The sequence below is a fragment of the Gavia stellata genome, chromosome 10 (genome assembly GCF_030936135.1).
Source record: "Gavia stellata isolate bGavSte3 chromosome 10, bGavSte3.hap2, whole genome shotgun sequence".
NCBI lineage: Eukaryota > Metazoa > Chordata > Aves > Gaviiformes > Gaviidae > Gavia > Gavia stellata.
The window spans coordinates 17,055,312-17,081,593 of NC_082603.1; the positions used below are offsets into that span (position 1 = coordinate 17,055,312).

General features: G+C 39.8%; 1 protein-coding gene across 1 annotated transcript in view; it reads left to right on the plus strand.

Moving 5' to 3' along the window:
• ABCA4 (ATP binding cassette subfamily A member 4) overlaps positions 1 to 26,282 on the plus strand; it is a 76,864-nt gene that overhangs the window by 39,231 nt on the left and 11,351 nt on the right. The window contains exons 17-37 of the mRNA XM_059822263.1: positions 543 to 641; positions 4,648 to 4,872; positions 7,497 to 7,674; positions 9,010 to 9,141; positions 9,410 to 9,549; positions 10,365 to 10,502; positions 10,772 to 10,959; positions 11,719 to 11,809; positions 12,413 to 12,618; positions 13,050 to 13,098; positions 13,625 to 13,866; positions 14,301 to 14,425; positions 15,750 to 15,848; positions 17,714 to 17,903; positions 20,074 to 20,168; positions 21,165 to 21,197; positions 22,349 to 22,454; positions 22,573 to 22,647; positions 23,117 to 23,286; positions 24,279 to 24,456; positions 25,888 to 26,003. Coding sequence (XP_059678246.1) covers positions 543 to 641; positions 4,648 to 4,872; positions 7,497 to 7,674; positions 9,010 to 9,141; positions 9,410 to 9,549; positions 10,365 to 10,502; positions 10,772 to 10,959; positions 11,719 to 11,809; positions 12,413 to 12,618; positions 13,050 to 13,098; positions 13,625 to 13,866; positions 14,301 to 14,425; positions 15,750 to 15,848; positions 17,714 to 17,903; positions 20,074 to 20,168; positions 21,165 to 21,197; positions 22,349 to 22,454; positions 22,573 to 22,647; positions 23,117 to 23,286; positions 24,279 to 24,456; positions 25,888 to 26,003 — 2,875 coding nt within the window. The remainder of the gene's footprint in view (positions 1 to 542; positions 642 to 4,647; positions 4,873 to 7,496; positions 7,675 to 9,009; positions 9,142 to 9,409; positions 9,550 to 10,364; positions 10,503 to 10,771; positions 10,960 to 11,718; positions 11,810 to 12,412; positions 12,619 to 13,049; positions 13,099 to 13,624; positions 13,867 to 14,300; positions 14,426 to 15,749; positions 15,849 to 17,713; positions 17,904 to 20,073; positions 20,169 to 21,164; positions 21,198 to 22,348; positions 22,455 to 22,572; positions 22,648 to 23,116; positions 23,287 to 24,278; positions 24,457 to 25,887; positions 26,004 to 26,282) is intronic.

Consider the following 26,282-nt stretch of genomic DNA (forward strand, 5'->3'; position numbering starts at 1 on the left):
AAGGATTATACTGTTGTCACTTTTCCTGCAAGGCTGTGTGCTGAAATAACAGCCGGAGTCTCTTTTTATCATTGCCAGTTGTGAATTCAGGCCCAGGGTAGTAAGTGTAAATATAATAAGTTTTTCACTCAAGTCAACCCTCAAGTGTAAGTGGGCCTTAAAAGAAAATCCCTGAGTGAGGCTGGGATCCCATCTTAAGCAATCAGGGTGTTCCTTGGCAGCTGCTGCCTGGTTGGTGAGGATTCAAGTTGTCCCCATGTAGGGAGTAGCTTCATTCTGTAATTAAACCATGTTCTGCTTAAGAAAAGGTAAGGCCAATCAGATCACATATTTTCTGAATATTTTACTCCTCTCCAAAAGAAAAAATAAATCTGCAAACAAAATCTATTCTGTCAGGTACTTTGTGGGTGGTTTGACCTTCTGATATGTGATACTAGGACTGCAAGTGTTTATAATTATAGCTCAGACTTTGCCTAGATTAATTTGTGCCCACTGAGGAACGTGTTTATGAAGTACGCTTTACCTACTTATTTTTGGTTTAGGGGACTATGGGCTACCACAGCCTTGGTATTTCCCTGTGCAGGAATCTTACTGGCTTGGCTCTAGAAACCCGAAAGCTGAGAAAACACCAACTGCTGATGGTGAGTTCTTTTAAAACTTTGGTGTTTAGAAATAACTTCAAAACCACTGATCCGCTTAGAGGTGACTGTGTAACATTTCCACTACCTGAGCTGCTGCAAAGATTAGAGACAATCATACACAGGGAATCTCAGCAGGTGCCTTTGAACTTCGAGTGGCCTGCTATTATTAGAGTTGTTAGAGGTGACTCACTGTTCCACCAGAGAGCCTTTAAAGCATGGGTTAACAAGCAACATCAAACCCCCACTCTCTAACCAACACCTTTTGAGACGTTGAAGGAGTTCTTATTGCCTAACACAGCACTTGTGAAATAAGTCAAAATTAAATACAATGTTGATCTTATTTACACTGAGGCTCCCCCATCTTTCTAAACCTGATTCTTTTTATCTAGTTTGACATAAATTGAAGTCTGTTTACTTAGGGTTTATTCATTCAAGACCAACTTGAATGAGTACAAAAGTCCTGCTTTTGCAGATTTTTTTTCTGTGCATTGATACTGGAGTAGTTAAGAACAACATGTGGGTGATTGTATTTAAATAGGAATTAATGCAGAATGATGATTAATGTCTGGAATAGAGGCTTGCTGAAGGTCGTGATTTGAAATGTCTTAAATTTACAAGGTAACAGTGAAACCAATCAAAATGACAGATCAAGGAATAATTTCTTCAGTCTTCTCATTACCATGCTTATCCTTCATCAACTCAGACTGCTGACAAGGCAGTCTCATCTCAGGGTAATACCTTCAAACCAGAACAGAGTTAATCCTTTCTGTGAACATGCTGATAATACGTCCACTGCTCACATGTTTTGATCAGAAAAGAGGAGGTTATAACATTGTTTTTTGTTTAAGAGGCTTTGCCTTCTGGTGCATTCTGAGGGGATGAACAGGTTTTCCTTTAGACTTGCTGTGAGGGTATTCAGAATGGTAGAGGCTTGTTTAGATACTATGGAGTCTGTTACCTGCTTCAGCTTTGCAAATGCTGCCCACCAGATTAGAATTTGACTGTATAGGAAGGAGGAGGAATGAGCAAAAGGAGGACTTGGAGCATGTTTATAAATTAATGGAAAATTTCCAGAGACCCAGATAACATGTCAGCCCCTACATCTCATTGAATTTCTGTGGAATTTGGGCATATCTTGCACCAGAGCGCCACTGAGTATCTCAAATTTGGAGCACAGTTTCTTTCAGGATTTTAACATTTTCTATTTATTTAGTTTAAGCCTAAATTCATTGGAAATTAAATCCATTTTCTGGTTATCTTAATGTCTCAAGTTCTGTGTGTTCTTTAATATATTTCTAATACAACATGGACTCATGATTTCTTAGTACCCAAACTGAAGGTTGTGAGAAGGCTTGAAAGCCCCAAAATATTTAGTTGCTCAGGTAGGTCAGCCACAGAAAAGTTTATGGCTACTACTTTATTGCCAGGTTTTTTTTATTTTATGAGTTTTTAATAGCATTTTTTAGATTACTTTATAGAAAACATTTTGCTTAAGTGAAGCCTTGAGTTTATTTTGTAGGTGACGTTACATCAGATAGCTGAACTAACCTAGCAGTTCACTGTTGAGAAAAAATGGGGCAACCTTGCAGTCTCTTCCACAGCTGTCATCCTACTTCTGCTGATGCTTATCAATCCCTAGTAAGATTAAGAGATAGATCCTTCTGGAAGCCATTCCCAAGAACATGAAGGACAACGTGATAGGAAATAATGAACATGGATTTACCAAGAGCAAATCTTGCCTAACCAATCTGATTTTCTTCTGTAATGACTGGATCAATGGACAAAGGGAGAGCAGTGGATGCCATTTAACTTGACTTTAGCATGGATTCACCTAGTATTCTGATAGCCAAATTGGTGAAATACAGGGTGCTTGAGTGGACACTAAAGTGGGTAGAAAATTGACTGAATTGTTGGGCCCAAAGAATTGTGATCAGCAGCATAAAGCACAGCTGGGGACAAGTTATTAGTGGCAGGGGCCTGACAGAGACTGACACTGGACTTAGTACTGTTTAATGAGTTTATTAACAGCCTGAGTGATGGGATAGAGAGCACCATGAGCAAGTTTGTGGAAGATACCAAATCAGAGGGAACAGTGGAGTGCAGGGCAGCTCTTCAGAGGGGCCTCACACAGGCTGGAGAAATGGCTTTATAGGCATCTCATGGAGTTCAACAAAAGTAAATGCATAATACTGTGTTTGGATGGAATAACTCCACAGGACAGTACAGACTGGCCACTACCTGGCTGGTAGGCAGCTTTGTAGAAAAGCTCTGGTTGACATGAGCCATCAAGTGCCTGTGTAGCCAAGAAGACCAGGTACATCATTAACTTTATTAGCAAGAGTATAGCCATCAGTTCAAGGGAAGTCATTCTTCCCTTCTAGTCAGCACTTGTCAGACTGCATCTGGAGTACTGTGTTGTCCAGTTTGGGGATCCTCATTGAAAGGAAGACATAGAGTTACTGGAGGGGAGTTCAGTAAAGAGACACCAAGTTGATGAGGAGCTGGAGCATATAACATAGGAGAGCATACTGAGAGCACTGGATCTGCTCAGCCTTAAGAGAGAAAGCTAAGATAAGAGGTTTCAGATGTGCCTAGTGGAAGCATGAGAGGCAATGGATGTAAGCTGGAAAAGAGGAATTCTGATTCAATGTAAGAAAAAAATTACTTATTGTGAAGGTAGTTAGAACACTGGAACAGGTTGCTCAGAAAAGTTGTGAAATCTCCGTTTTTGGAGATAGTCACTGTGATCTGAATTGGCCCTATTTTTTGAGGGTTGAACTGGAGATCTTTGGAAATCCCTTCTGATCTAAATTATTCCATGATTATCTCAGCTAGCCTTAGCATACTGATACTTAATTTCATCTTCTCTTCAAAACATTGCCTTGGGTTTTCTCAAGCAGGGACAGTTGGAAAGGTCATCTCTGATTAATTCCTTTCTAGGAGGCACATGATTCTTAACTATTTGAAGAACTAAGACTCTTCAGTGCCTCAGCTTACATGAACAACTGTAGAACTTTTCTCAACTCACATCTTTCCTTCAAGCATTTAATTTATCATAACTGATTAATGTGTTGGGAAGAAAACTGGATAAGGAAATGTCAGATAATGTAAATGCACAGCTAAAAATGAAGGTAAACAGGTAAATTATCTTGGTACTTTCAAAATTTAGTTCTATTAGTGCACTTTTGTATCCTTCACTTTGCTATTTCAGGTAGTGTGGTGAACTTGTTTATGTTGCTATTTGTGCAGCAGGTAATTTTAGAGTTTTATGGGTTAAGATTTCTCATAGCAGAAAGTGATGGTGAAATTTCACAACAAAACTAAGTCCTAGGCCCTCTGATAAATTACAGTTGTGCTAGTTGCACTCTAGGATGCCAGCTTGAATTTGTGTTACCTAAACAGTTTCTTCAGGGGCTCCCTCTTCATACACCACTGTTCTTCCTGCTTCAAGCCTGTCCCCATTAGTGATTTTATGTGACTGTTTTCCTTCATGGCAGCAAGGCCTAAGACCAAATTGGAAAGCCAGAAATTATTGTACAAAAGTTAATACCAACTCATTCACTCTGGCCTGGAGATAGTCTCTAAGTAGCAGTTTAGCAGTTTGCTTATCATTTAACCTTTTCATTTTGTTATTCTTCCTCTCGCTCCCTGCAAATCTAGGAAATGTTTGTATGGCCTTTCTCTTCATGTGGTGAAGAATTTGGTCTAGAGTTGCATGGACAAAATATAAAGCGTGTACCTAATATTAGTCAGGGTCTTCTACTCTGAGTCTATAATTGCAAAATTGTCAGCTGTCTTCCTTAAATATTTGTTCCTGACACTGTGAAGCAGATTTTAAGCTAGGTGGCTTTGAGTGCTGTGTTCCTAACCTGAGTAAAGCACTGATGATTAATGCTCTTGGAGAGCTCAAGGCTTAGGACTACCTCCTTTTCCTCAAAGCACATCTAGAGATAAGAGGAAATTAAATTTTCATTAATTAAATGTTGGTTACTTTTGGTTTATATAGAAAAAAGTCCACAGTCAGAAGACTGTGTGGATCAGAAGGCCATGGAAGGGGAAAAAAATGAAAGCAGAACAAAGAAATCTGAAGAACCTGAAAAGCCAGAAGAGAAGAGTGACAACCAGGGGGAGAAGGATGGTAAAAACAAACAATGTAAACACAAACGACAAAAAGAACCTGGAGAGCAGGGGGAGCCTAAGACAGATGTCCAGGACAAAGATGATATTAATAGTATGGAGAGAGAGCAACGTGAGTACTTCTGAGATACTATACTCATTGTACTTCATAACAAACTAGACGTAGGAATGATTGGAATCAAACTACAAGAGCTCAGTAGGCTACAGAGGACAGCATGCAACTGCCAGAGCTAAGCTCAGGGGGGGCAGTGACTCTCCCAGCTACCCTCTTACTGATTCCTCTACATTCACAATCCCTTAGAATATTTTAGCCACCACAAATAAGAGAGTTGCCTTCCAGAAGAGCTCTGTAACTTGTTTTTTTTTATTGTGCGAATGCAGGCTGTTTCTATAGCACGTTATTGTTCATGCTGAGGGAAGCCTCAGACACACATACATTGACTTCTTAGAATTAAACAGAGCCATGACTTCAATAAAAATACTTATGCTGAGAGGAATGTTCTTCCCTCCTAGCCCCCCCTTTTTTTTTTTTGCCTATCTTTAGTGTGTCTTGCATCTGTAGGGAAAGGCTGGTTTCAAAGGGATTTATCTGAAGTGCTCCCATGTGTCTGTCTGCAGCCTTTTCTGATGCTGACATTAGCCACCACCTAAGAATTCCTGAATGGCCCGCCTTGTTTTCAAGTCCCAATATTGTCTTTTGTGGGGAGCCAGAGGAGTTTTCTGTATGTGATGCTCAGAGGAATGCATGTGGATTCTGTAGCAAAAGTAACTGCTGCAGACAGCTCTGGGCCCACTCTGACTCTCTTGAAAAGCTAGAGATAAAAGTGGGGTCATCAGAGCTCCACACGTAGGCACTGAAAACATGCATGCAGTGTGAATGGAAACAGGACAGGACTTCAAAAGAAAAAAGACAGGCAGAGGGCAAAGGTTATTTCAGCCAATCTTCTCCTAGTACTGCCTTATCTTTGTGGTGCTGTACTCATCAGCTCCCAGGTTCCAGCTGCTCCATGGCCACAGAGGAAGGGCTTTGCCTGTCACTGTGCAAAAAAGCCTGCCTTCCCTTTCAGCCAGCCACACAGGAACTGGGAGACATATGGAGAAGCCAAGAGCAGACCTGGTGTGGTTCAAGGACACAGTTTCCAAAATGGCTTCATGTAAGAGCTAGTGCTTCATGTAAGAGTAGTGAGATAGGAAATGGAGAGTAGTTCTAATGGCTTAACTCTAGTGCAGTCCAATACTAGCATGGGTTAGCAGAGCAGCGCAGACACACTATAAATCTTTCCTAATTGCATTTTAAGCAGAGCTTTCACCAAATCCCCATCCACATCCCCCACAAATGCTACAACCTTTGAAGAAAGACCTAAATGGCCCAAAATTGCACTGAGGGAATAGGATCAGAATGGAGAAATATGAATCACCAAAAAAGGGAACTCAACCCTCCACCAGTGTCCTTCAGGTGATGCAAAGCAGATACTGGGGGAGATCATCAGACAATTTGCCTCAGAACTTGTCAGTGAGTCTTGCAGGCAAATACAAATTGAGCTCATGATACATATAAAACTGAGGATGGTACCTCAGTTGCCTATATATGCAAAACTATCTAGCTGGACTCCATGTGAACGTTTGTAAACACAGGGATGTTTGTATTTGACCCAGTAAGGTAAAAGGAAACCTAGATTCCTTCACAAAGCAAAAGAAAAGTTTGTCATAAACATAATTTTATTTAAAATAAAGATACCCATTCTAGATTAATTATTTCAGCTGCTCCATAGTATACACAGCTTTCTCATGTACGACATATCTGTGACTCTTTCCTGAGTATTGTTTATAATGACAGTCATACAAGCCACTGATGGAGGTGGGGCTGGTTTCACCCAGATGGCATTGGCTGCTCTCCACACAGGCCTGCTGGGTACTGAAGAATTTAAGTAAACCGCAATTGCAAAACAAGCCTCCCTACAAAGCCTTAAGCATTCTGTGTAAACAAAAGTGGGACAGGGTCTTCAGTTTAAATTTCTCAACTCCCATAATTCACATTGCCCAAGGGCTTAATTTACTTCAAAGGAAGTTTGTTTTGTCTAGAAGCTGATGCAATAAAACATCCTGATGGTGCTATTTACAATAATGCATTTTTAATCCTGAGAGAAAGCCATCCCATGTAGTGCTCATGTTAGGTACTGCCTAAGTCTTGAGCTGGCCTCAGCAAGGGGATAAATTTCACCTACCAGGATTAAAGGCAAATGTTGGGGTTTTTTTAAAGCATCATGGTAAAAGAATGCGCAGCTGGGCAGATGATTTGAATGGCAGATTTCAGCCTGGCTTAGAAAGGCAACCTGCTGCTTTTTTAATGTAATCTCTCAGCCTATCTAAGTATCTACAGAGAACAATCCCAAATAATCTTCCTGCTACACAATGAAAACAGAAAGCATGTTCAGCTTCACCTGATCTAATGAGTTACCTCTCCACAGACAATTATGGTTCTGGGCTCTGCTTCTCCTGTCATTGATATGTGGGTGTATCTAAATAAATTGCACTGCAATTAGAAATCTTGCCTCAGTTTGGTACTTCTGTGACTGGAGAATCTGGCCCTGGCATATGATGCTGTATTTTACTGGGTATGTGCTGTTGCTTCTGCACTTATTGATGTGTCATCATCAGAACTAGGATTAAAACATGTGCTTTTATTCTTTTTTCATTCTTGATTTCTTGCCTTTCAAGTAAATACCTTCTTTGAGCCTGAGCCAATGGGATTGATTCCAGGAGTATGCATTCAAAACCTGGTGAAGATTTTTGCAAACAGGCCCAAGCCAGCAGTAGATGGGATGAATATTACTTTTTATGAGGGCCAGATCACAGCCTTCCTTGGTCACAATGGAGCAGGAAAGACAACAACCATGTAAGTCTGTAATTTAGAAGAAGCAAATCCAGGGCAGTGCTCTATTGCTCTGTCCTGAGGACCAGTCTTCTCTTTTCACTCTTCTCTTGTCTCTCTACTACCCCTGCAGCTAGTGTGATGAACATCAAGCTTTTTCCAGACAGGGAAATGTTGCCCCTAGGCAGAGAAGATATCCTGGATTAGCTAAAGCCCTGGGAGGGAGGCAATGCATGGCACAAATAAGTGAAAGTCTAGAGAGAAGGAAGCAGTTCTCTCCCCCCGAATTCACGGCCAAACTCCCGATAGGTGAAGAGGGAGGAGGATATTCTGGCTGAAAGAGCTGAAGATTTGAAAGTCACCACACTCCATGTGTTCTTGGTTTCTCTAACTGGCTAAGTCAGTCATGTTTTTTGGCCTGTGTGCAAAGGACTATAAAATATAGGCGCTCTTTAGACAACATTGTTACATATATGCAAGATCCATGTCCAGATTAAAATGTTCCTCTAGTCCTAGAATCCAAGCGTTTCAAGGAGCTGAACTTTAGGAATGTTTGATTTTCTTTATAACGAACTTTATTTGGCAAAATAGGATTAATTGGTGAAGAAAAGATTTCGTGAGTCTATGACAAGTTCACCAAATGTTGAAAGTGAAGTGTTTCATTATGATGTTTCCCAGCAGAACACTTCAGTTTTTTTAATTATAAAAGACTTTTATTTCAAATGCATTATAAATTGCCTTTTAATTTTTTTAAATGTTCTGCAAGAAATATATTTGACCCAAAATAAAAACATTCTAATCTGCTGAAATTTTTTGTAAATTTGTTTTTCTATTCTCCTGATAAAACCAAAAATTTCTATTGCTTTGAAATTTTCAGAACTGAAAAATCCATTATTCGTCCAAATCTAGTAATAGGTTCCACCCATTTGCAACATAACATTTGGCCCCCTTCCATTTTACAGAAAATAAAAGTGTAGGGCATGAGTCAGTGTAGCTGGAGACGTCAAACTATTATTCTCTATCTTGGTCCTAGTAAGATTCATTTTAGACCCATTTGTACATAGGGGTGATGTAACATGCTGAACAAACTACTCTAAAACAGAGTAGCTGACTAAAACAGTTTTTTAATGCAGGCCAGAACCATGCAAACAGGTGTAGCAAAAATGACATTAGCAGATCCACAAGATTTTCACTGTAGCAGGGCAAGAGTATTTATATGTATGCTTTTTACTGGAGTTGTTTCATCAAGGCCCATAGTAAGAATTCATCATGCTCCACCTAGTGGAATCATGCAGTGCATCTTCCTAATCTGGCACAGAAAGATAGGAGAGCGGGAATTTCCTCATTTTATTTTCCCAGGTCAATACTGACAGGCCTCTTCCCCCCCACCTCTGGAACTGTGCTGATTGGTGGCCTGGATATTCAGACTCACATGGACTCCATTCGGCACAGATTAGGCATGTGCCCTCAGTACAACATCTTATTCAATCAGTAAGTATCATTCCACACTAGCTTTAAGAATAAGGGTCCCAGTCTGCATGCTTGACACATCCCCAAAGCCTGTGTTGTTTCTCTTACTGTGCTGGCAGTAGATATATCTTAGAGGCACTTCTCCCAAAGAAGATCTGTGATCCAGATTTAGGGTAAAGCAGGCCCTCTTCCTTTAGCAAGATAAAGCTAAAGTGAATTTATTGCTGCTTGGGAAAAAATCTGCTTATTCATTTAATTTGCTTTGGTGCCTTTCTGTCTGATTTCACAGCCTTACTGTAGCAGAGCACATCTTGTTTTATTCTCAACTGAAAGGGAGATCCAGGGATGAAGCTGAGCAAGAGTTGGAAACAATGCTAGAAGACATGGGCCTCACCCATAAAAGGAATGAAGAGGCTCAGAATTTGTCAGGTGCCCACAGGATTGTTCTAAGATGTTTTTTCTGCTGCCTTTTCTTTGTCTTTGGGCAATTATTGTTTGAATTACATGTTTGAGGCCATATTCTGACACATCACTGTGCACGGGGGAGGTCTTTGCTTTCGAAGAGTAAATGGGACTGTAAAATAGTAAAGCTGGCACAACCTGTCCCTAAAGTTTCTGTTTCTTATAAATATACAACAAATTTAAATATACTTAAAGCTGATATTTTTAAATGAGTATATTAAAAAAAAATCTGTCAATGTAAGGAAAAAAAAGAAATACAATATTATTTCAAGGCAAAAGAGATATCATATTATTATGCTGCTCCACTGTTTGGATCAGCACTCTATAATACTGTATTATTTGGTAAGAGCAATTTCTTTCATTCTAAAGGTACAAATGCATGTAGTGTATTTGAACACATTTCACTTCCAGATTCAAAAGCTAATTTGAATAAACAGCTAGGTGTTCTTATACTACTTTGTCCTGATTGCAACTATAAAAGTTGGCTAGTTTAACTTAAGAACATGAAAATCTGATATCTTCCTGCTTTTGCTTCTGGCAAGAAGCAGAAAATGCAACTTAGATGAAAAATATATTAAAAAAAATAAAATTTTGAATAAGCTGTTCTGAACTTCAGGGAAAAAAAAATGTGACTATTGATTTAACTATGCAGAAATATTTTTCTGAGGATCGTTTTTGTTTTGCTTGTATCAGTTTGTCTCCACACCGAAAAACAGTGTTAATTACATCCCTGACACTTACATAACTCTCTCAAACTCCTGGATGTTTCTGTCCTCTGGTAGGTGGAATGCAAAGGAAACTGTCCGTTGCCATTGCTTTTGTGGGTGAAGCAAAAGTGGTAGTCTTGGATGAGCCCACTTCTGGAGTTGATCCGTATTCTAGGCGATCTATCTGGGATCTTCTGCTGAAGTATCGCTCAGGTAACAGGTTTGAGAGTGGAATTTGTTTTGTTGTTGTTTTTTTAAAAACCTGTCATAGATGCACCATGTACCTGCTGTGTAAACTGTTATGAGTAGTGGGATATGAATACCAGCAAAAAAGATTCTTTGAACAGACACCTATGGACGTGGCAAACCTGGGACCTGGCTCTGGTGCAGAGAAAACCCTGCATTAATTGCCAAAAAACTAAACACAGTTTTGAATTCCAGAGAGAGTCCATGCCTTGAACATTCCTCCTTGTCCCTTCTAGGCAGAACCATCATCCTCTCAACCCATCACATGGATGAGGCAGACATCCTTGGAGACAGAGTAGCCATCATATCACAAGGGAAACTCTTCTGCTCAGGCTCTCCTGTATTCCTAAAGAACTGCTTTGGGTCTGGCTTCTATCTCACTCTTGTTCGCAAGATGAAAAACACCAGAACTGGAAGGGCTACAGTAAGTATGTAGCTCCCTCCCTGCACGTGTAATCTGAAAAACGCTTATATGTAGTCATGCACTGCACAAAGGTAGAAAGCAGTTAAGTGCTGCTTGAGGCTGGTACAAAACTGACTTCAAAATGAAGAAAGCAATGAGAAAATTTGATGACACCTTATGAAATTACATGGATACATGAGTCTCTCTGTAAAAATCTTCTCTGGTTTTATAAATATATATTCAGCCAGACAGGTGAAAACAATAGGTGGATATGAAGCCCTCAGTGGTCTATAGTTCACTTTTGTCAGTTAAATATGTCTAAACTTTTACCAATCAAGTTGTCTTTGTCCATATACAGTACACTGGTTGTAAATGTGGTGTCATCTAGTTACTAGCTCAGACACCAGTCTACATTTATCCATAGCTAAACCAGCCTCACACAGCTTGAGAAGTATGGATCTGGATTCTTTCTGCTGTTAGTAGTGCTTCCAATCTTATTAGCAACATGATCTGTACACTCATGGCCACTGCAGATCACATTTCCCCAGCTATTTTACATGCAATTTAGAACTGACAGATATGCTTTGCACAGGTGGATTTAAGTTTTCTGCATTGCTTAATCCAGTCCTCAGATGACTTTCAGTATAATATGTTCAAGATGCTCCAGATATGACATATTTTTCACTGACTCAAGCAGTTCAAAGGCTGACAACCCTTACATCCTGTTTTGCATGTATCTGAAGCACTTTCATCTTTATATCTGTTGCTTGTCCATGCTAGTCACTTTGTAGCTGTGGATCTCAATGCTCCTGCTCCTGCTCCAGCTGTGCACACAGGGACAAAGAAGGAGCTCCAGAGCAGGAACTGGATGGTAAGAAGTGGGATGGTTTGGCATTCCAGCACATAGCTATGTCTCCTGTTTTGCTGCAATCTCATTTTACAGATCAATGCTGCTGAGGCCCACTTCTTCAGTACTTGTGTCTAACATCTGTTTTGTAACATGAATTCGATAAGGTTTCTTTGTGGTTTTGCTTACCACTGCACCTTTTTGATGTATATGTGGTCTCAGGTACAGGTGATGCACTGGAAGTTTGTGTGCTTTAGAAGTATAGACTGAGTTTTAAACTATACTGCACCAGAATATGTAATTTGTTAATGAAAACTGAAGCATATCTAGAGAAAAGAAAACTGGCTTTCTCAGAAGTCCTTTTGGCTTTTCTACATAAGAGAAGAACTTAAGTAGATATTCCTGAAGATTTTGTTGTATTTCATTAACAGACCTGAAATAGTTTCTTGGTACATAGTTCCAGAGAATAATTAGCAACATAGCCCAGTCTAGTACAGAATTAACTGAGATATCTGGGAGTTATGTAATAGAGCAGTCCCCTTTTGTATAGTGCAAACAACAGCTTTTGAAATCATGCTTACCATAGTTAAATATTCATTCTTTGAACACTGTTTTGACTTTTCACAGGAGATCTAAATGAGCTAGCAGAAGTAATTCACCATCATATACCAGAAGCAAAATTAATTGAAAGCATTGGTCAGGAACTCATTTACCTTTTGCCCAATAAACACTTCAAACAGCGATCTTATGCCAGTCTCTTCAGAGAACTGGAGGAAACATTGGATGACCTGGGACTCAGCAGTTTTGGGGTTTCAGACACACCACTTGAAGAGGTAACAGACAGATTAAAGTATCTGCTGATCTTACCATCAGTCCCCAAAATGTTTTCTGAGACAGTTACTGTTCTTAAACATGCAATCACACTAATTCCTACTATCCCCCTCAAAACCTAGTCACATATGCTGTGGCACACTCAGAAAGTCTTTGGGATGGGTGTAGAGAAAGGAACCAAGCCTTACATCATGTTAGCCTTGTGGAGCATGAATCATTAGCCTGAAATCTGTCTTTCTTTGTATCTTAGTTTGTTCCTTTCTTTATTTTCTGAGATATTTCATAAGAGACCTCTGACTGTGTAATAAGCAGGAGTACCAAAAAGGTATCTAAACTTTCTTCTGTTACATTAAAGGGTGATGTATAGTGTTCCAGAGGTCAGGTTATTGTACCTGTTCTATTCCTAACCGGGAGATGTATTTGTCTATGGCAGGTTTTCCTAAAGGTCACAGCAGGAGCTGACCCTGGAATGCAAAAAGCAGGTATAGATCCATGAAGCAGTATTTGATAAACTTTTCTTGGGACTGTTCTGTGTTCTGAACACCAAGTAAAGAAGAGCCTCAGAACTTTCAGTCTTTGTATGGTGTTCTTGCCAAAATAAATTTGGTCAGCAAATATCTGTTTTTAGGGCCTGACACGATATCTGAGAAACAAGATTAAGTCAGCAGAAAGTCTTTTATTTAGATTGGATGAGGTTCTTAATTATGTAAATGAAAGTGGAGTGCCAAGCCCCCAGATGTCAATGGTTTTAGTAGTTTTATAAAAAGTACTTTGCTGACCATTAATCCATAAACTACATACATGGTTAACTTGTTCATCCTTCTGAGTAGGAGGAGTGTTGACCTATACGATGCCACTAGATAGAGCCATAGTGCAACAGTTGTAATTAAAGCAACCTGGTGATGTGATATATACAGTTGGTAAAATCTGGAGCTCATTAAAATGTGTTTGCTACCTTCATGTATGGAGGATAAAGTGTCTTCCCTGCCTCTTTTCATCTTAACCTAGGAGACACTCAAGAAAATGGTTCTACTCTTGGCAAAACTTGTACTGAGAACGAACCAGCTGAACAAACCACACTGAAAACCAATAACACTTCTCGAATGCCAGTAGGCATAACAGGAGATCAAAATGAAGGCAAAGGGTCCCGACAGTATAAAGGTTTTCAGCTTGTATGTCAGCAGATCAAAGCACTGCTCATCAAACGGTTCCACCATGCCTCCCGCAGCCACAAGGACTTCCTAGCCCAGGTATTGACTGACTTGTGCTGTTCTTGACTCTTTCCCACAACATTCTGAACACTGTCTTAACCAGCAATGTCTCTATGCAAAGCAACAGAGGTGCTGCAAATGGGTAACAGTGTCCATAACTGTTCTAATTATGATTCTATCTCTTCTGCCTCTTATTCTATTTCTTTCTGCCTAGAGTCTATCACCTGCACCAAGTTCATGATTTAATCATTACTAGCCCAGTATTTTATTTTTAACGTAATACAGTTCTGTGACAACAAGAATCTTAACTGAAAGCACTGGAAATTAAATTGTTGGTGTTTAGGAGCTAAACACCATGTGATCTGTGTGCGCCTGCTGTCCCTCCTTTGTTTATATACATTACGTGGTGTATACAATGTCACTCTACAACATATATCTAATAACCCAGTGTGATGTTTTCATGTTCCCTGCAGATTGTTCTCCCTGCTAGTTTTGTGTTGCTGTCTTTAATACTTACAGTCATTATTCCTCCATTTGGAGAATATCCTGCCTTAACCTTACACCCTTGGATCTATGGACAACAGTTTACTTTCTTCAGGTAAGAGGAATCACTGAGTAAAAGTACATCTGTCATATATAAACCCTTTTCTGCCTAGCATTTAGGATCATGGGGTCCTGTCTTACTGGGCTTTTCTCACTCTATACTATATAAAAAAGGATTAACTCCACTGGAATCAGCAGATTTTAAACAGCATTAAATTGGTGCAAGTAGAGAATACAGCTACTAGTATGTCTAACCAACAGTCCTTCAAATATCTTGCTGTCTTTGGTACTCTCCTCTTCCTACCTGAATTCATGACCTCAGCACTTAAAAAGTTACGCATATTGCCTGACAGGAGATCCAGCACAGTAAGAAATCTGATTGTTTCTGATATGCCATTGGACTACTCCTATATTCATAATCTTAGAGAACAATGAAATTCAAGCCTATCTGCTGACCTGTGGTAGATTTATTTACAGTTACTACAGTATTTGGGCAAAGTTATGGAAACAAGATGAAAGCAGAGACTCTTAGGTTTTATTAATGCTGCTACTTAGCAGTTTCTCCCCACACATTATCCTTTGGCTGGGTCTGAATTTTTTTTGTGTGTCTACTAGCATTTTGTCTCCTTTCATTCTCCATAGAAGCTTCAGCTCTCTTTTTTCCAGGTCACTGCACAATTCCTCTGCACTCTCCTGAACATTAGCTTCACCTTCATTTCCATGTATTTCAAAGCTGAACTTGCACCAAGTCAAAACATGTGCAATGCAGAGGAAATTTATAAACAATGTTTAAGTCCTAGACTAGATCGCAACTAGCAGAAAGCAGCAAAACTGAAGGCAATAATTTGGAAGCATTTTCCTTGAGATTCATACTGAAAATTCACATGAAACTTAAATTTGCACATGATAGTGTATGGAACAGAGTTTGGTATTCATACTTGTATAACTCTTGGCAATAGCAATATTCTGTAGTCTAATGTTATTAGGTTGTTAGTTGCAGACACTTCACTATTAGCAGCATTGTCTCTTTGCCTCAGCAAATTAAAATGCAGAATATGTTTTTCGTCTTCTGATTACTGAGCGTGACAGGGCTGAGAGGGTAGAAATGTGCATTCAAGCCTTTTTGAAGAGTATTGATATAGGACTATGTCAGAAGTCATACTTTAATATTAGGAGAGAAAGACCATTGCTTTAGCCTATTAACCATCTTGGAAGGTTCTGGGGTTTTGCATAAATAAAAAAAATAATTGAATTATCAGCATTTGGAGGGGGGCAGTTTGTTCTGCCATATGGCTGTCCTTCACCAGTTGCTATGTGTATTCTAGTAAAACAGTTTGAAAAAATTTTTTATAGAGAAAGTCCTATCTTTATTCCCTTAGCAATGAGCGTCCTGGCAGTGAGCAGATGGTCTCCCTCACTGATGCTTTCTTGAATAAACCAGGATTTGGAAATCGCTGCATGAAGAATCAGCCTCTTCCGTAAGTTGCTAGCTAATCTCTCTTGAATGAGATTCTAGCAGAGTATTACTAGTGGAACTTGAGTAGTGAAACAAGAATGAATTGGCTTGACTTTTCACTAGAGCCAATGCTTCAGGTATATTGTTGGCAATAATATCTAACATCAAGTCAAAAGTTACAAACAGCAAGACAACAATGCTACTGGATTAAGAATGATTCACAGTGTTCAATGTGACTAGTTGGAAGCTAGCTCATGTAGCCTTGTACTGGGAATTAAGCAACCTTGAGATGTATGTCAGTAGGCTAGTGGGCCCAGGCCCAAATCTTCACAGCTTCCCTGGCACTTTCCATGTGTGATTCCCCTCAGGTTCCTCATGTTCCCACTGGTGTGTTTGGAAGCAATAGCTTCAGCAATTGCTCAGATTGCAAAGTAGCAATAGGACAGTCTCTATGATTTGAAGCTATTCTCACTCTGGAGGACAACATTAGTAGAGTTCTTACTTTAACATTTGTTGTCCTACCCACTTACCCTGCCTGTGAGTCCTGCTTTGGAGGCATTTGTCACTGGCATGCTATGCTTTGCGACTTATTCCTTTTCTCCTGCCTCTCTCCCAGTCGTGATATCCAACAACTTGATTCTTCTGTCTGTCCTCTCCTCTCTCTTCCCCTTCCTATCCTTTTCCTGGTACAACAGGAACAAAGAGAAAACTTTAAAAAACAAAGACAGAAAAGATACTGCATGTGCATGGAAAAGAATAGTTTCTTCACAAAGATATCACAGAATCACAGAATCACTACGGTTGGAAAAGACCTGTAAGATCATCAAGTCCAACCTGGGGGGAAAAAAAAAAAAACCCACAAAAAAAAAAAAAAAAAAAACCACCACACAACAACAACAAGCCACAACCCACCCAACACCACACAGCACCATGTCCGTCAAGCTACATGCCACAATGCCACATCCACACGCTCCTTGAATACCTCCAGGGAGGGTGACTCTACCACCTCCCTGGGCAGCCTATTCCAATGTTTCACTACTCTCTCAGTAAAGAACTTTTTCCTAATATCTAGCCTGAACCTCCCCTGGCGCAACTTGAGGCCATTTCCTCTAGTCCTGTCACTAGTCACTTGGGAGAAGAGACCAGCACCCACCTCTCTGCAACCCCCTTTCAGGTAGTTGTAGAGAGTGATAAGGTCTCCCCTCAGCCTCCTCTTCTCCAGGCTAAACAACCCCAGCTCCCTCAGCCGCTCCTCATAAGACTTGTGTTCCAGACCCCTCACCAGCTTCGTCGCCCTTCTCTGGACACGCTCCAGCACCTCAATGTCTTTCTTGTAGTGAGGGGCCCAAAACTGAACACAGGATTCGAGGTGTGGCCTCACCAGAGCCGAGTACAGAGGCATGATCACCTCCCTGCTCCTGCTGGCCACACCATTTCTGATACAAGCCAGGATGTCGTTGGCCTTCTTTGCCACCTGGGCACACTGCTGGCTCATATTCAGCCGGCTGTCGATCAACACCCCCAGGTCCTTTTCTGCGAGGGAGCTTTCCAGCCACTCATCCCCAAGCCTATAGCGTTGCCTGGGGTTGTTGTGGCCGAAGTGTATGTGCCCACTGCAGATCTCATGTGTACTAATGGGTCAAACACAGTCCTCTTGTTCCTTCGGTGTCCTATCTGGAAGCTGAAGACAGTAAATTGGGCAGAGATGTGGAGGGAGATTATATTTATTCATGTTCACCAAGTACTCTAAAATGTTCTTATTATTCATAACTCACAGGATAAGGGCTGAGAGAAGAATGTCTGCTGAGAGCATTGTGCTTTTGTGGATTTGTGAGCTCTCATGAACTGTATCTCTGCACAGCCTAAAGAGTCTGTTCCTCTACACAGGAACTACCCATGCAATAATATGCCAACTGCCTGGAACACACCTACTGTTCATCCTAACCTAAGCAGCCTCCTACTGAGCCAAAAGTGGAGCTCTGAGAATCCTTCACCTTCCTGCAAGTGCAGCACTCACAAAAAACTCACTATGCTGCCAGAATGCCCTGCAGGTGCAGGAGGCCTCCCACCACCACAGGTAGTGTCCCTGTGCATAAATCTTTGTAGAAAAGTTTAATGGCAAGTGCTGGAAAAGGGATTAGTGTGTAAGTACCTTGCCATGCCAATAAACATGGAAGGAATTGAGTACATTTTTTTTAAGGGAGCAAGAAGTGCTAGAATTTGGAATTCAGTTTCAAGAGGTATTGGAAAAGCTTGCACATTTAAATGAAATTTGATTACTATTTTCATCCAAATTGCAAACTTTTCATATAGAAGAAAGTCAAAAAAATTTTAACAATTTATCAAATAATTAAAAAAAAATCTTAATTTTTTTTGCCTCAAAGAACAATTCTATTTACAAGAGTGCCTTTCTTTAAAGAAGGGAAGGGAGGGACAAAGAAGAAAGGGAAGGAAAGAAAAATGTCATGATTTTGAAAATTATGGAGTGGGGGTCATCTCATTAAAAATGGAAAAATTAATATAGAGTCAACCCCAAATAATTATTTTTTTACATGTCTTTTGGTTCCATTTCTAGAAAGAAAGTGCTAAGCTAGCAAAACATATGTTTGTATGCATGTGCATGAAGATGAGTAATTTAATAACCACTGATGCTGTATGGAGATGAGCTACATTCCCACCTATTACTATCAACGAATAATCTTAGTAGTGCCCTTTATAAAATATGCTTGCTCTTTTGAAAAACAAAGGAAAATTATAGCCTGTTAGTGTTTACATTTTCTAAATGTTTTTCTAACAAGTTAAAGAAAACAGAACTGCAGCCACTCTCAGAGTAATAGCTCACTAATTTAATGTCTCACCATGCACACTGTTCAACTTTAATATTCCTGTTTGCCAGGCTGCACACATTAGCCAAATGACTAAAATAATTCTAGTTTTAACATTAATGTCACAAGCTTAATCAATTTCTGAATCCAAATCCATGACACAATCTCTTAAAAATACTTATTCAGCTTGCTTTGGTTTCTCTATCACTATTCACAAAACAACAAAGCAAAGTTGTTTTAAATATCTGTAGAATTTCTGACTATGAAGCAAAAAAAGAAATTAATAAAGAGGTTCAATTCTGACCTTATTCACAGCAACCCCAGTTATTTCTGATATCCAAGTAATCCCTGTCCAATGGACAGCCAAAGTTGAATTTTGCTAATTGCATGCTAGTGTATTTGAGAGGGAAATTTAGTCTAAAACTTCAAATCCAAGTAGGGTGCAAAATCAATTTTCTGTTTGTGAGGATTCTAGTCCTCTAAGGGAAATGTATTTATTATAATATTATACTGATAATTTGGCAGGGTATGATAATTTTGTATAACTTGTCAGGAAGAAACAGTTCACACTTAAGTCTTCAGGGAAGCAACTGTATGTAAATAATTTTGAAGTATGTGTGAGCATAGACAGCTCATTTAATGAAGGCACTATGAGGACACTACTAGTCTTCCTGTGTATTGTCTAGAATCAGCTAGACATCTGTAATGTATCTTCCATGTCATCCGGTACTGCCTCTCTGTGGACAAATGTAAGAACTTCTGGAAAGTTCATTAGATTTACTTTCTAGGTCGTTACTTAGGTTGTTTCAGGTTGCAAGCTTTGCCGTCTGAAACTGCCCAGGAACCTTTTAAAGTATATTCTACCTTGGGATAAACTTAGCAAGTTTGAGGTCTTGCGTTTCACAGTGACCCTGCATTTGCAAAAGACTCACAAAGTCATCATGTGGCATCATTTTCATTACAAAACAAGTAAATTTCATTCAAAGTATCTAACATGCTAGTGAAGGTGAAGTTTTCATATTAATTTGTACTTCAACTTGCTAAATCATAGAAAACTACCTTATATTCATTGGAACCTAAATTTATTTGAAAAGCTTCCTTCTTTCACAGTGAAGAAAAAGCCTTGAGCAACCATGGCCTTTGTTGCAAATAACTTTGGTCAAGTCTCTCAGAGTGAAGTGCAACTGTTTTGTGTCAGGCATAGCAAACTTCTGTGGTTTCATTATTTCTTCTGAAATGATAGTAAAGTAAGGATGTTTGGGCTAGAAAATTAATGACCCACTCTCATTTCAGTGATACTATGAACCTGAGCAATTCCTCTGAACCAAAGCTACTTTTGCTATTTTCCTGACAAGCACTTACTTAATAGCTTTAGAGACTGTAAAGTTTACTGTGATTGATTAGGTTTTCTTTTCTTTCCAGAGAGTGCAGCACAGCACAGAAATTCTTCAAGATCTGACCCACAGAAATATTTCAGATTTTCTGGTGAAAACATATCCCACTTTGATAAAAGGGAGGTAGGGATGAATCTCTCTTTGTTTCTCACATGCAGTATTTTGTACCTGGCCATGAAATTGTCATTTAATAGTAAGATAGCACCTGATGTGCCACAGTATTTTGTAGACTTGAGCACCATGTCCATATTCATGATGTAAGAATAGGAGATGCTCATTTTAGGGGAGTTAAATTGTTTTAGTTATACTGATTTGTATAATCAGGTACTCCTTTATAGGCAGAGCTAAGTTTCAATGTTGATGGAATGCCATGTTGATAGTAACTGTGTCAATGGTGAGAAAACTGGTGCCTCTGCACAGCGTGGTGAACTGCCTTGCGGAGATACTAGTTCGTGTCCCTGCAGAACTGTAGCCACACCAGCAGAACCATCTGCCTGAGTTAATTATCACACGCTTCCCAGAAGTGCTAAAGAGCCAAAGGACAATGTTACATAGATACATCTGTCCTACCGATAGCTCCTCAGCCTACGTGAGTGTCGTGCATGGTAATCAGCTGTGCAGTGTCTATGGCCTATTATTTCTGATTCAGGCCTTGCTACCTTTTCAATTCCCAGCAGAGTTCTTGAAATTCCCACTATATTAGTTATGTGCTTGGCTGCCTTTGACTGATTCCTCTTAGCACATGTCATAATGCTTTAGATACATCTTTTAAAATCAGTTCATTATGGATTTAGGATAGTGCTAGTATGAGTCACTTTAGAAATGTTGCTTATCTCTGTATGAGCTGGAGATGAATCATGCCAGAAAACAAAACAAAAAATCCAAAAACCCACTGCAGGGAATACCAAAAGTCCTGACAACCCCATGACTCAAAGTAATCAGCAGAAATTAAATAAAGAAGATGAATAAACCAAAAAACAACAACAACAAAAGGCTGTCTAGGGGAAACTGGAGATCTGCAAAGCATAGGAATTCACCTTTAATTTCCATTTAAGCCTGACAATACCATTGACTTTGGTTCAGTGCATTAAGAGACAGGATTCTTTTTGTCTGTTTCAGCTTGAAGAGCAAATACTGGGTCAATGAACAAAGGTAAGAAACCAATTCACAGATTATGGTGGTAAATAAAGAAACAATGAATTTCTGTTTAACTGTGGAGCCTCACAATGTTTCTCTGAATGGACAAGAGGAATTGTGGCAGATAGTATAGAACAAAGAGATGGCTGCAGTGGGAAATAGGTTGGGGATCAGCAAGGGTTTTAAAGACAAGGGGTTATATTTGTTTGGACTACCCCCCCAAGAATGAAGGCCAGAGGCACACAATGAAACTATCACAGTTTTATTATCTACAAGAGTCAGATTAATGGGATCTGAGTGATGGGAAGTTACAATATAATACTGCACTACATTGCGATAGTGCTCTGACGTAGCTCTTTCGAAGTGCAGCAGAAAAACATGAACCCTCCAAACAAAAGGACCAGGGTAAGATGAAACCTAGACACCAGCCGATCAAATACAGAACTCCTCATCCCTGCTCTGAACATGTGCAGTAGTTATAAACAAAATTCCACTAGTGCTCCACGCTTATGTAAATGCATCAGCTAACCCCAGTGGGATGTCTACACTGCAGATACTAAGCTTAGAAAGATGACTAATTAGCCCAAAGAACATACTTATTTAGTTTTTCATCAGTAGTAGGAATTCACTTCAAAGGTAGCAGCTGGATGACTGGCTTCTTTCATGGGATATCTGCTTGTTCATGTGAAAACATTACTTTCTATGGGATTAGACTTTGGCTCATCTCGTGCAATAGTATTTATCATTATGGAGTATTGGCTGGCACCAGCACTGGTGAATACCTGCTTCCCTCAGGGCAACTGAAATTTTAACCGAGGCCCACGCTGTCCTCAGTCCTTCATGCTGACCAAACAGTTATATGTCAATTATCTTGATTTAAAGATTTTGCACTGCAGAAATAACTGTTTTCTCCAAATCTTCTACCTAAATAATAATTTTCTCAGGATCCTGGCATGAACCCCTCAGAAACTGATAAAGCTTCTGTTTTTTGTAAGCCCTACAAAGACCTAATGCAACTTGTTAGAAAAAGAGTGGAGCTTGTTATACATGAATTATATGATGTACAGAAATCAAACTTAGATTAAGCAGATTTTTAGTATTTACATCAATGTACAGAGTTTTGGGTCTGTGGTACAAGTGGCTGATGATACTGTTCTCTTTGTTAGATATGGAGGAATTTCTATAGGAGGAAGGCTCCCAGTCCTTCACGTTTCTGGAGATCAAGTTGTCAATTTTTTAAGTGATCTTGGCCGAATGATGAATGTGACAGGAGTAAGCAAGATTTTTGGTTTTTTTGTCCCTTTACTAAAGAATTGTTACAAAGCTGAAAACCTGCAGCATTGGTTTTCACCTAGACAGCTGATCTTTAGCCTTTTCTTTTTCATTTTAGGGACAAACTTCACTGGCTGCTGCTAAAGAAATTTCTAATTTCCTTAAATACATGGAAACTGAAGATAATATTAAGGTATTTGCTGGAAGTAGTCTGCTAACTCACAGCCTTTCTTGACATAGACTTCAAATTATGAGAATATTGCTAGTGGCATTCTCAGATGCAAGAAGGGCTGAAATACTATACTTATTAAAAGTAATATGGCATACAGTGTTAATGCAAAGTTATTTCTAATGTAGGGTTTTTTTAACCATGTTCTTAGAAGTATTTAGGACAGCAAGAAGTACTGAGTAGCAGACATTTTGCTAAATTTTAAAATGTGCTTCTATAAAACCCCTTGACAGTGGTTGTCCAACCCTTTAAAATCACAGTATGTGAGCTCCTCCTGCTGGACTGTGCCTAGGAGCTAGGAATTCCTGGTGCTGGATTCTTCCCTGCTGACAATGCCCACCAAAGTAGATAAAAGGCAGCCAAGTTTTCTCCTGCAGCTCAGGGTCATTAGTGAAGGCTTCTTAAATTAATCTGTGCTTTCTGACTCTTTTAGGTGTGGTTTAACAATAAAGGCTGGCATGCTATGGTTAGTTTCCTTAACGTAGCCAATAATGCAATCCTTAGAGCTAACCTGCAGACTGGCCAAGCCCCTGAGGAATACGGGATTACTGCTGTAAACCATCCTCTGAACCTCACTAAGGAGCAACTCTCTGAAGTCACTGTGTAAGTCTGCCTGTTCTCTGCTGCTGGCTTTTACCCCTCCCTTTCTTGGCAGCTTACCATCTCCACTGTACTCACACTCTGAGGAGAAATAGTTCAGTTGACAGAATGTGAAGGCCTTTCCCTGAAGTTTTATTCTAATCAAGCATTAGATATACAATCTATTCTTTTCTGTCTCATTATATTCCTATAAGAGTTCATTCCCATCCTACGTAGGCGCTGACCATTGGTTATACATGAGTACATGTTTCTGTTGATTCCCAAGCACAAAGATTCTGAAGTCTTTGTTCACGCTCCAAAGCCAATAGATCTTCTTGAGAAATAACACAGAGATCATAATCAAAAAAGGAATCAGAAATTGTCCTTAACTGGCTACAGGTAGGCAGTAGTCGACAACTCCATCTTGGTGCCAAGGGCAGCACACAGGTAGATTTTCAATGGCATATAGTAGGGTTGGTGTATTCCAGAATCTAAAAGCCATAATTTCTTGAAAAAAACACTCCTAAGATGACACGACTTCCCACTCATGTCTCCTGTTAAGTTCAGAAGTCAGTGAAACTGAAAACTTCCGCCTTAGCACAGAGGCAAGATCTGCGCTTCCTCTTACTGTCTGCAATTTGCCTCTTTCAGTTGCTCTTTTCCCAGCTTCTGGAGCACTTCAACTATTGTGCCTTAATGTCTAGTTTGAGACACACCGTACAGGAAAGGCTGTCAAACCTGAGATATGTATATATAGGAGTTGAACTGTTCCAGAGAATGAAGGCAAGTGAAAAATCAGGGAATGGTGCCACCAACATCCATATTTCTTAGTTATAGTCCCCAGCACAACTTGGGAAAATACTCTAGTACATTTTGAAACTGGAAAAGTCTTCTACTTACAAAAAAACCCTGCTACTTCTAGATCTTACAATTCCTTCCAGATTCCCCAAATGCTGATGTAATGTTGTGTTATGTCCATTCCCTTGCTCACAGTCCCTTCTTGTGCTCTGTTTTAGGCTGACCACTTCAGTGGATGCTGTTGTTGCCATCTGTGTGATTTTTGCCATGTCCTTTATACCAGCTAGTTTTGTTTTATATCTGATTCAAGAACGTGTAACAAAAGCCAAGCATCTACAGTTTGTCAGTGGTGTCAGCCCTACTATCTACTGGCTAACTAACTTCATGTGGGACATAGTGAGTAACTGCTGATCTGATTTCATAGCCTGCAATTATTCCTGGGTTTGCATGAACTGGGGGCTAGTCTGCGAATTGAGCAAAGGTGATTCTGAGCATTGCAAAGCATTCATTTCTTTAAGAGTTTCTCAGAGAGCATGCTACGGATCTGACCTCCCAACAAATTACGGATGTAGAAATTAAGTCAGGTGCACAGCTCATTATTCAACTAATGAAGCTGAAATTGTTTTAGAGTTTCCAGTCCTTAAAACTAAATGTATAATAAAGTACAACTTACCATAGCAGCGGAAAGCCCCATTGCCTGATGCTAGTCACTCCTGCCCTCTAGAAAAACTGTAATGTGTTTCAAGATATTCAAGAAATCTAAGTGGGAGATTCACAGGCTGCTGGAACAGTAGCTGGAGGCCAGACAAAATACTCTAGGGTGTCTAAAATGTTATGATATAGATGTGTTTATTTAGGTCACTGAATCATGTTCACTGTGTTGTTCCAAAAGGATTTAGACCACAGACCCATGCTTGCTTAGACAAGGCTCAGCTACCCTCCCATTACTCCTCAGGCCACTTTGTCACAAAGGAGTGCCTAGTTGAGGCATAGCAAGGGGCTTGTTTTCTAGCCATGTCTTCTCATCAAAAAGAGTGGCCAAAGGCTTATGCAATAAGAAAAGCATGAACATGGAATTGAAAAAAATAAAAAGAAAAAAATTTGAAATAATTGAAAAGCCCAAAACTCTTCAGGCTTTGGAAGGTGCTCGTTCAGGAGAAGGTAGAACAAAGCGTTAATTTAGTAAATGAGAGAAAAGAAGCAGGTCTCTGAGTTCCTGTCCCCTGCTGGTCACAGCAGCCTTCCAGCAGCTTCCTTGACAGGAATTCTGCCTGGCGGTGGCCCTTGACAGCATGATGCAAAGGTATTAATTGGTATTAGCAGTTCTGTGAAATGCCACCTTCCATTCTGCATGGGGAGCTCTGTGCATTGCAGTAGACTAGTGCTACTAATACTGAACAGAGAAATTGAGAAGAGCAGTGGCCAAGCATACTCCCTTTAGCCTCCTCCCAGGAATGTGGCTCAAGTAACTGGCTTTTTCCCTCCCACACAGCCTTTGAATCACCAGAAACTGCACTTCCCTTGCATACCCACAGCCTCTTTCTGTGGGCAGCCTGCCAGCCAGATCATGAAATAATTGGCTTCCAAATCATAATTGAAGAAACAATATATGTTCTATTTTTGATGAACAGTCTGATAAAAGATATCTCAGGAAAATGTTGAGTGCTGCCAGGGACCCATCGATCCAAAACTTGAGTGTGACTAGTCTAGCTCATAAATTCCGGAGGTCCTCAATACAAAATCCTTTTGAAATAATGTGTAGGATCTGGATATGTTTGCAGACCTTCTCAGGTCTTACACACTGATCTTCACCCTGTGATGTGGCAGGTGAATTACACACTGAGTGCTGGAATGGTTGTGGTTATATTTGCTGGATTCAACAAGAAAGCATACACTTCTCCGACTAATCTACCTGTGCTTGTTGCCTTGCTGCTTCTGTATGGGTGAGTGTTCAAGGTTGTTCCCGCATGTGGGACCCTGTATTTCACATGGAAATGATTTCATGTTATTGAGCTCAGTACTTGGAGAAATCCAGCTTTAAATAATAAAACTGAGTGGGTACAATGCAGGTCAGAACTGGATTCTGTTCCTGCTCCAGGATATTTACGTGCTCTGTCTGGCCACATGCTGTAAAGGAGATTTTTTTGTCAATGCCTTACATTTTTAAGAATTAAATGTGATCCTTACAGGAAAATATATTTGTTCAGTTTGCTGCTTTCTGA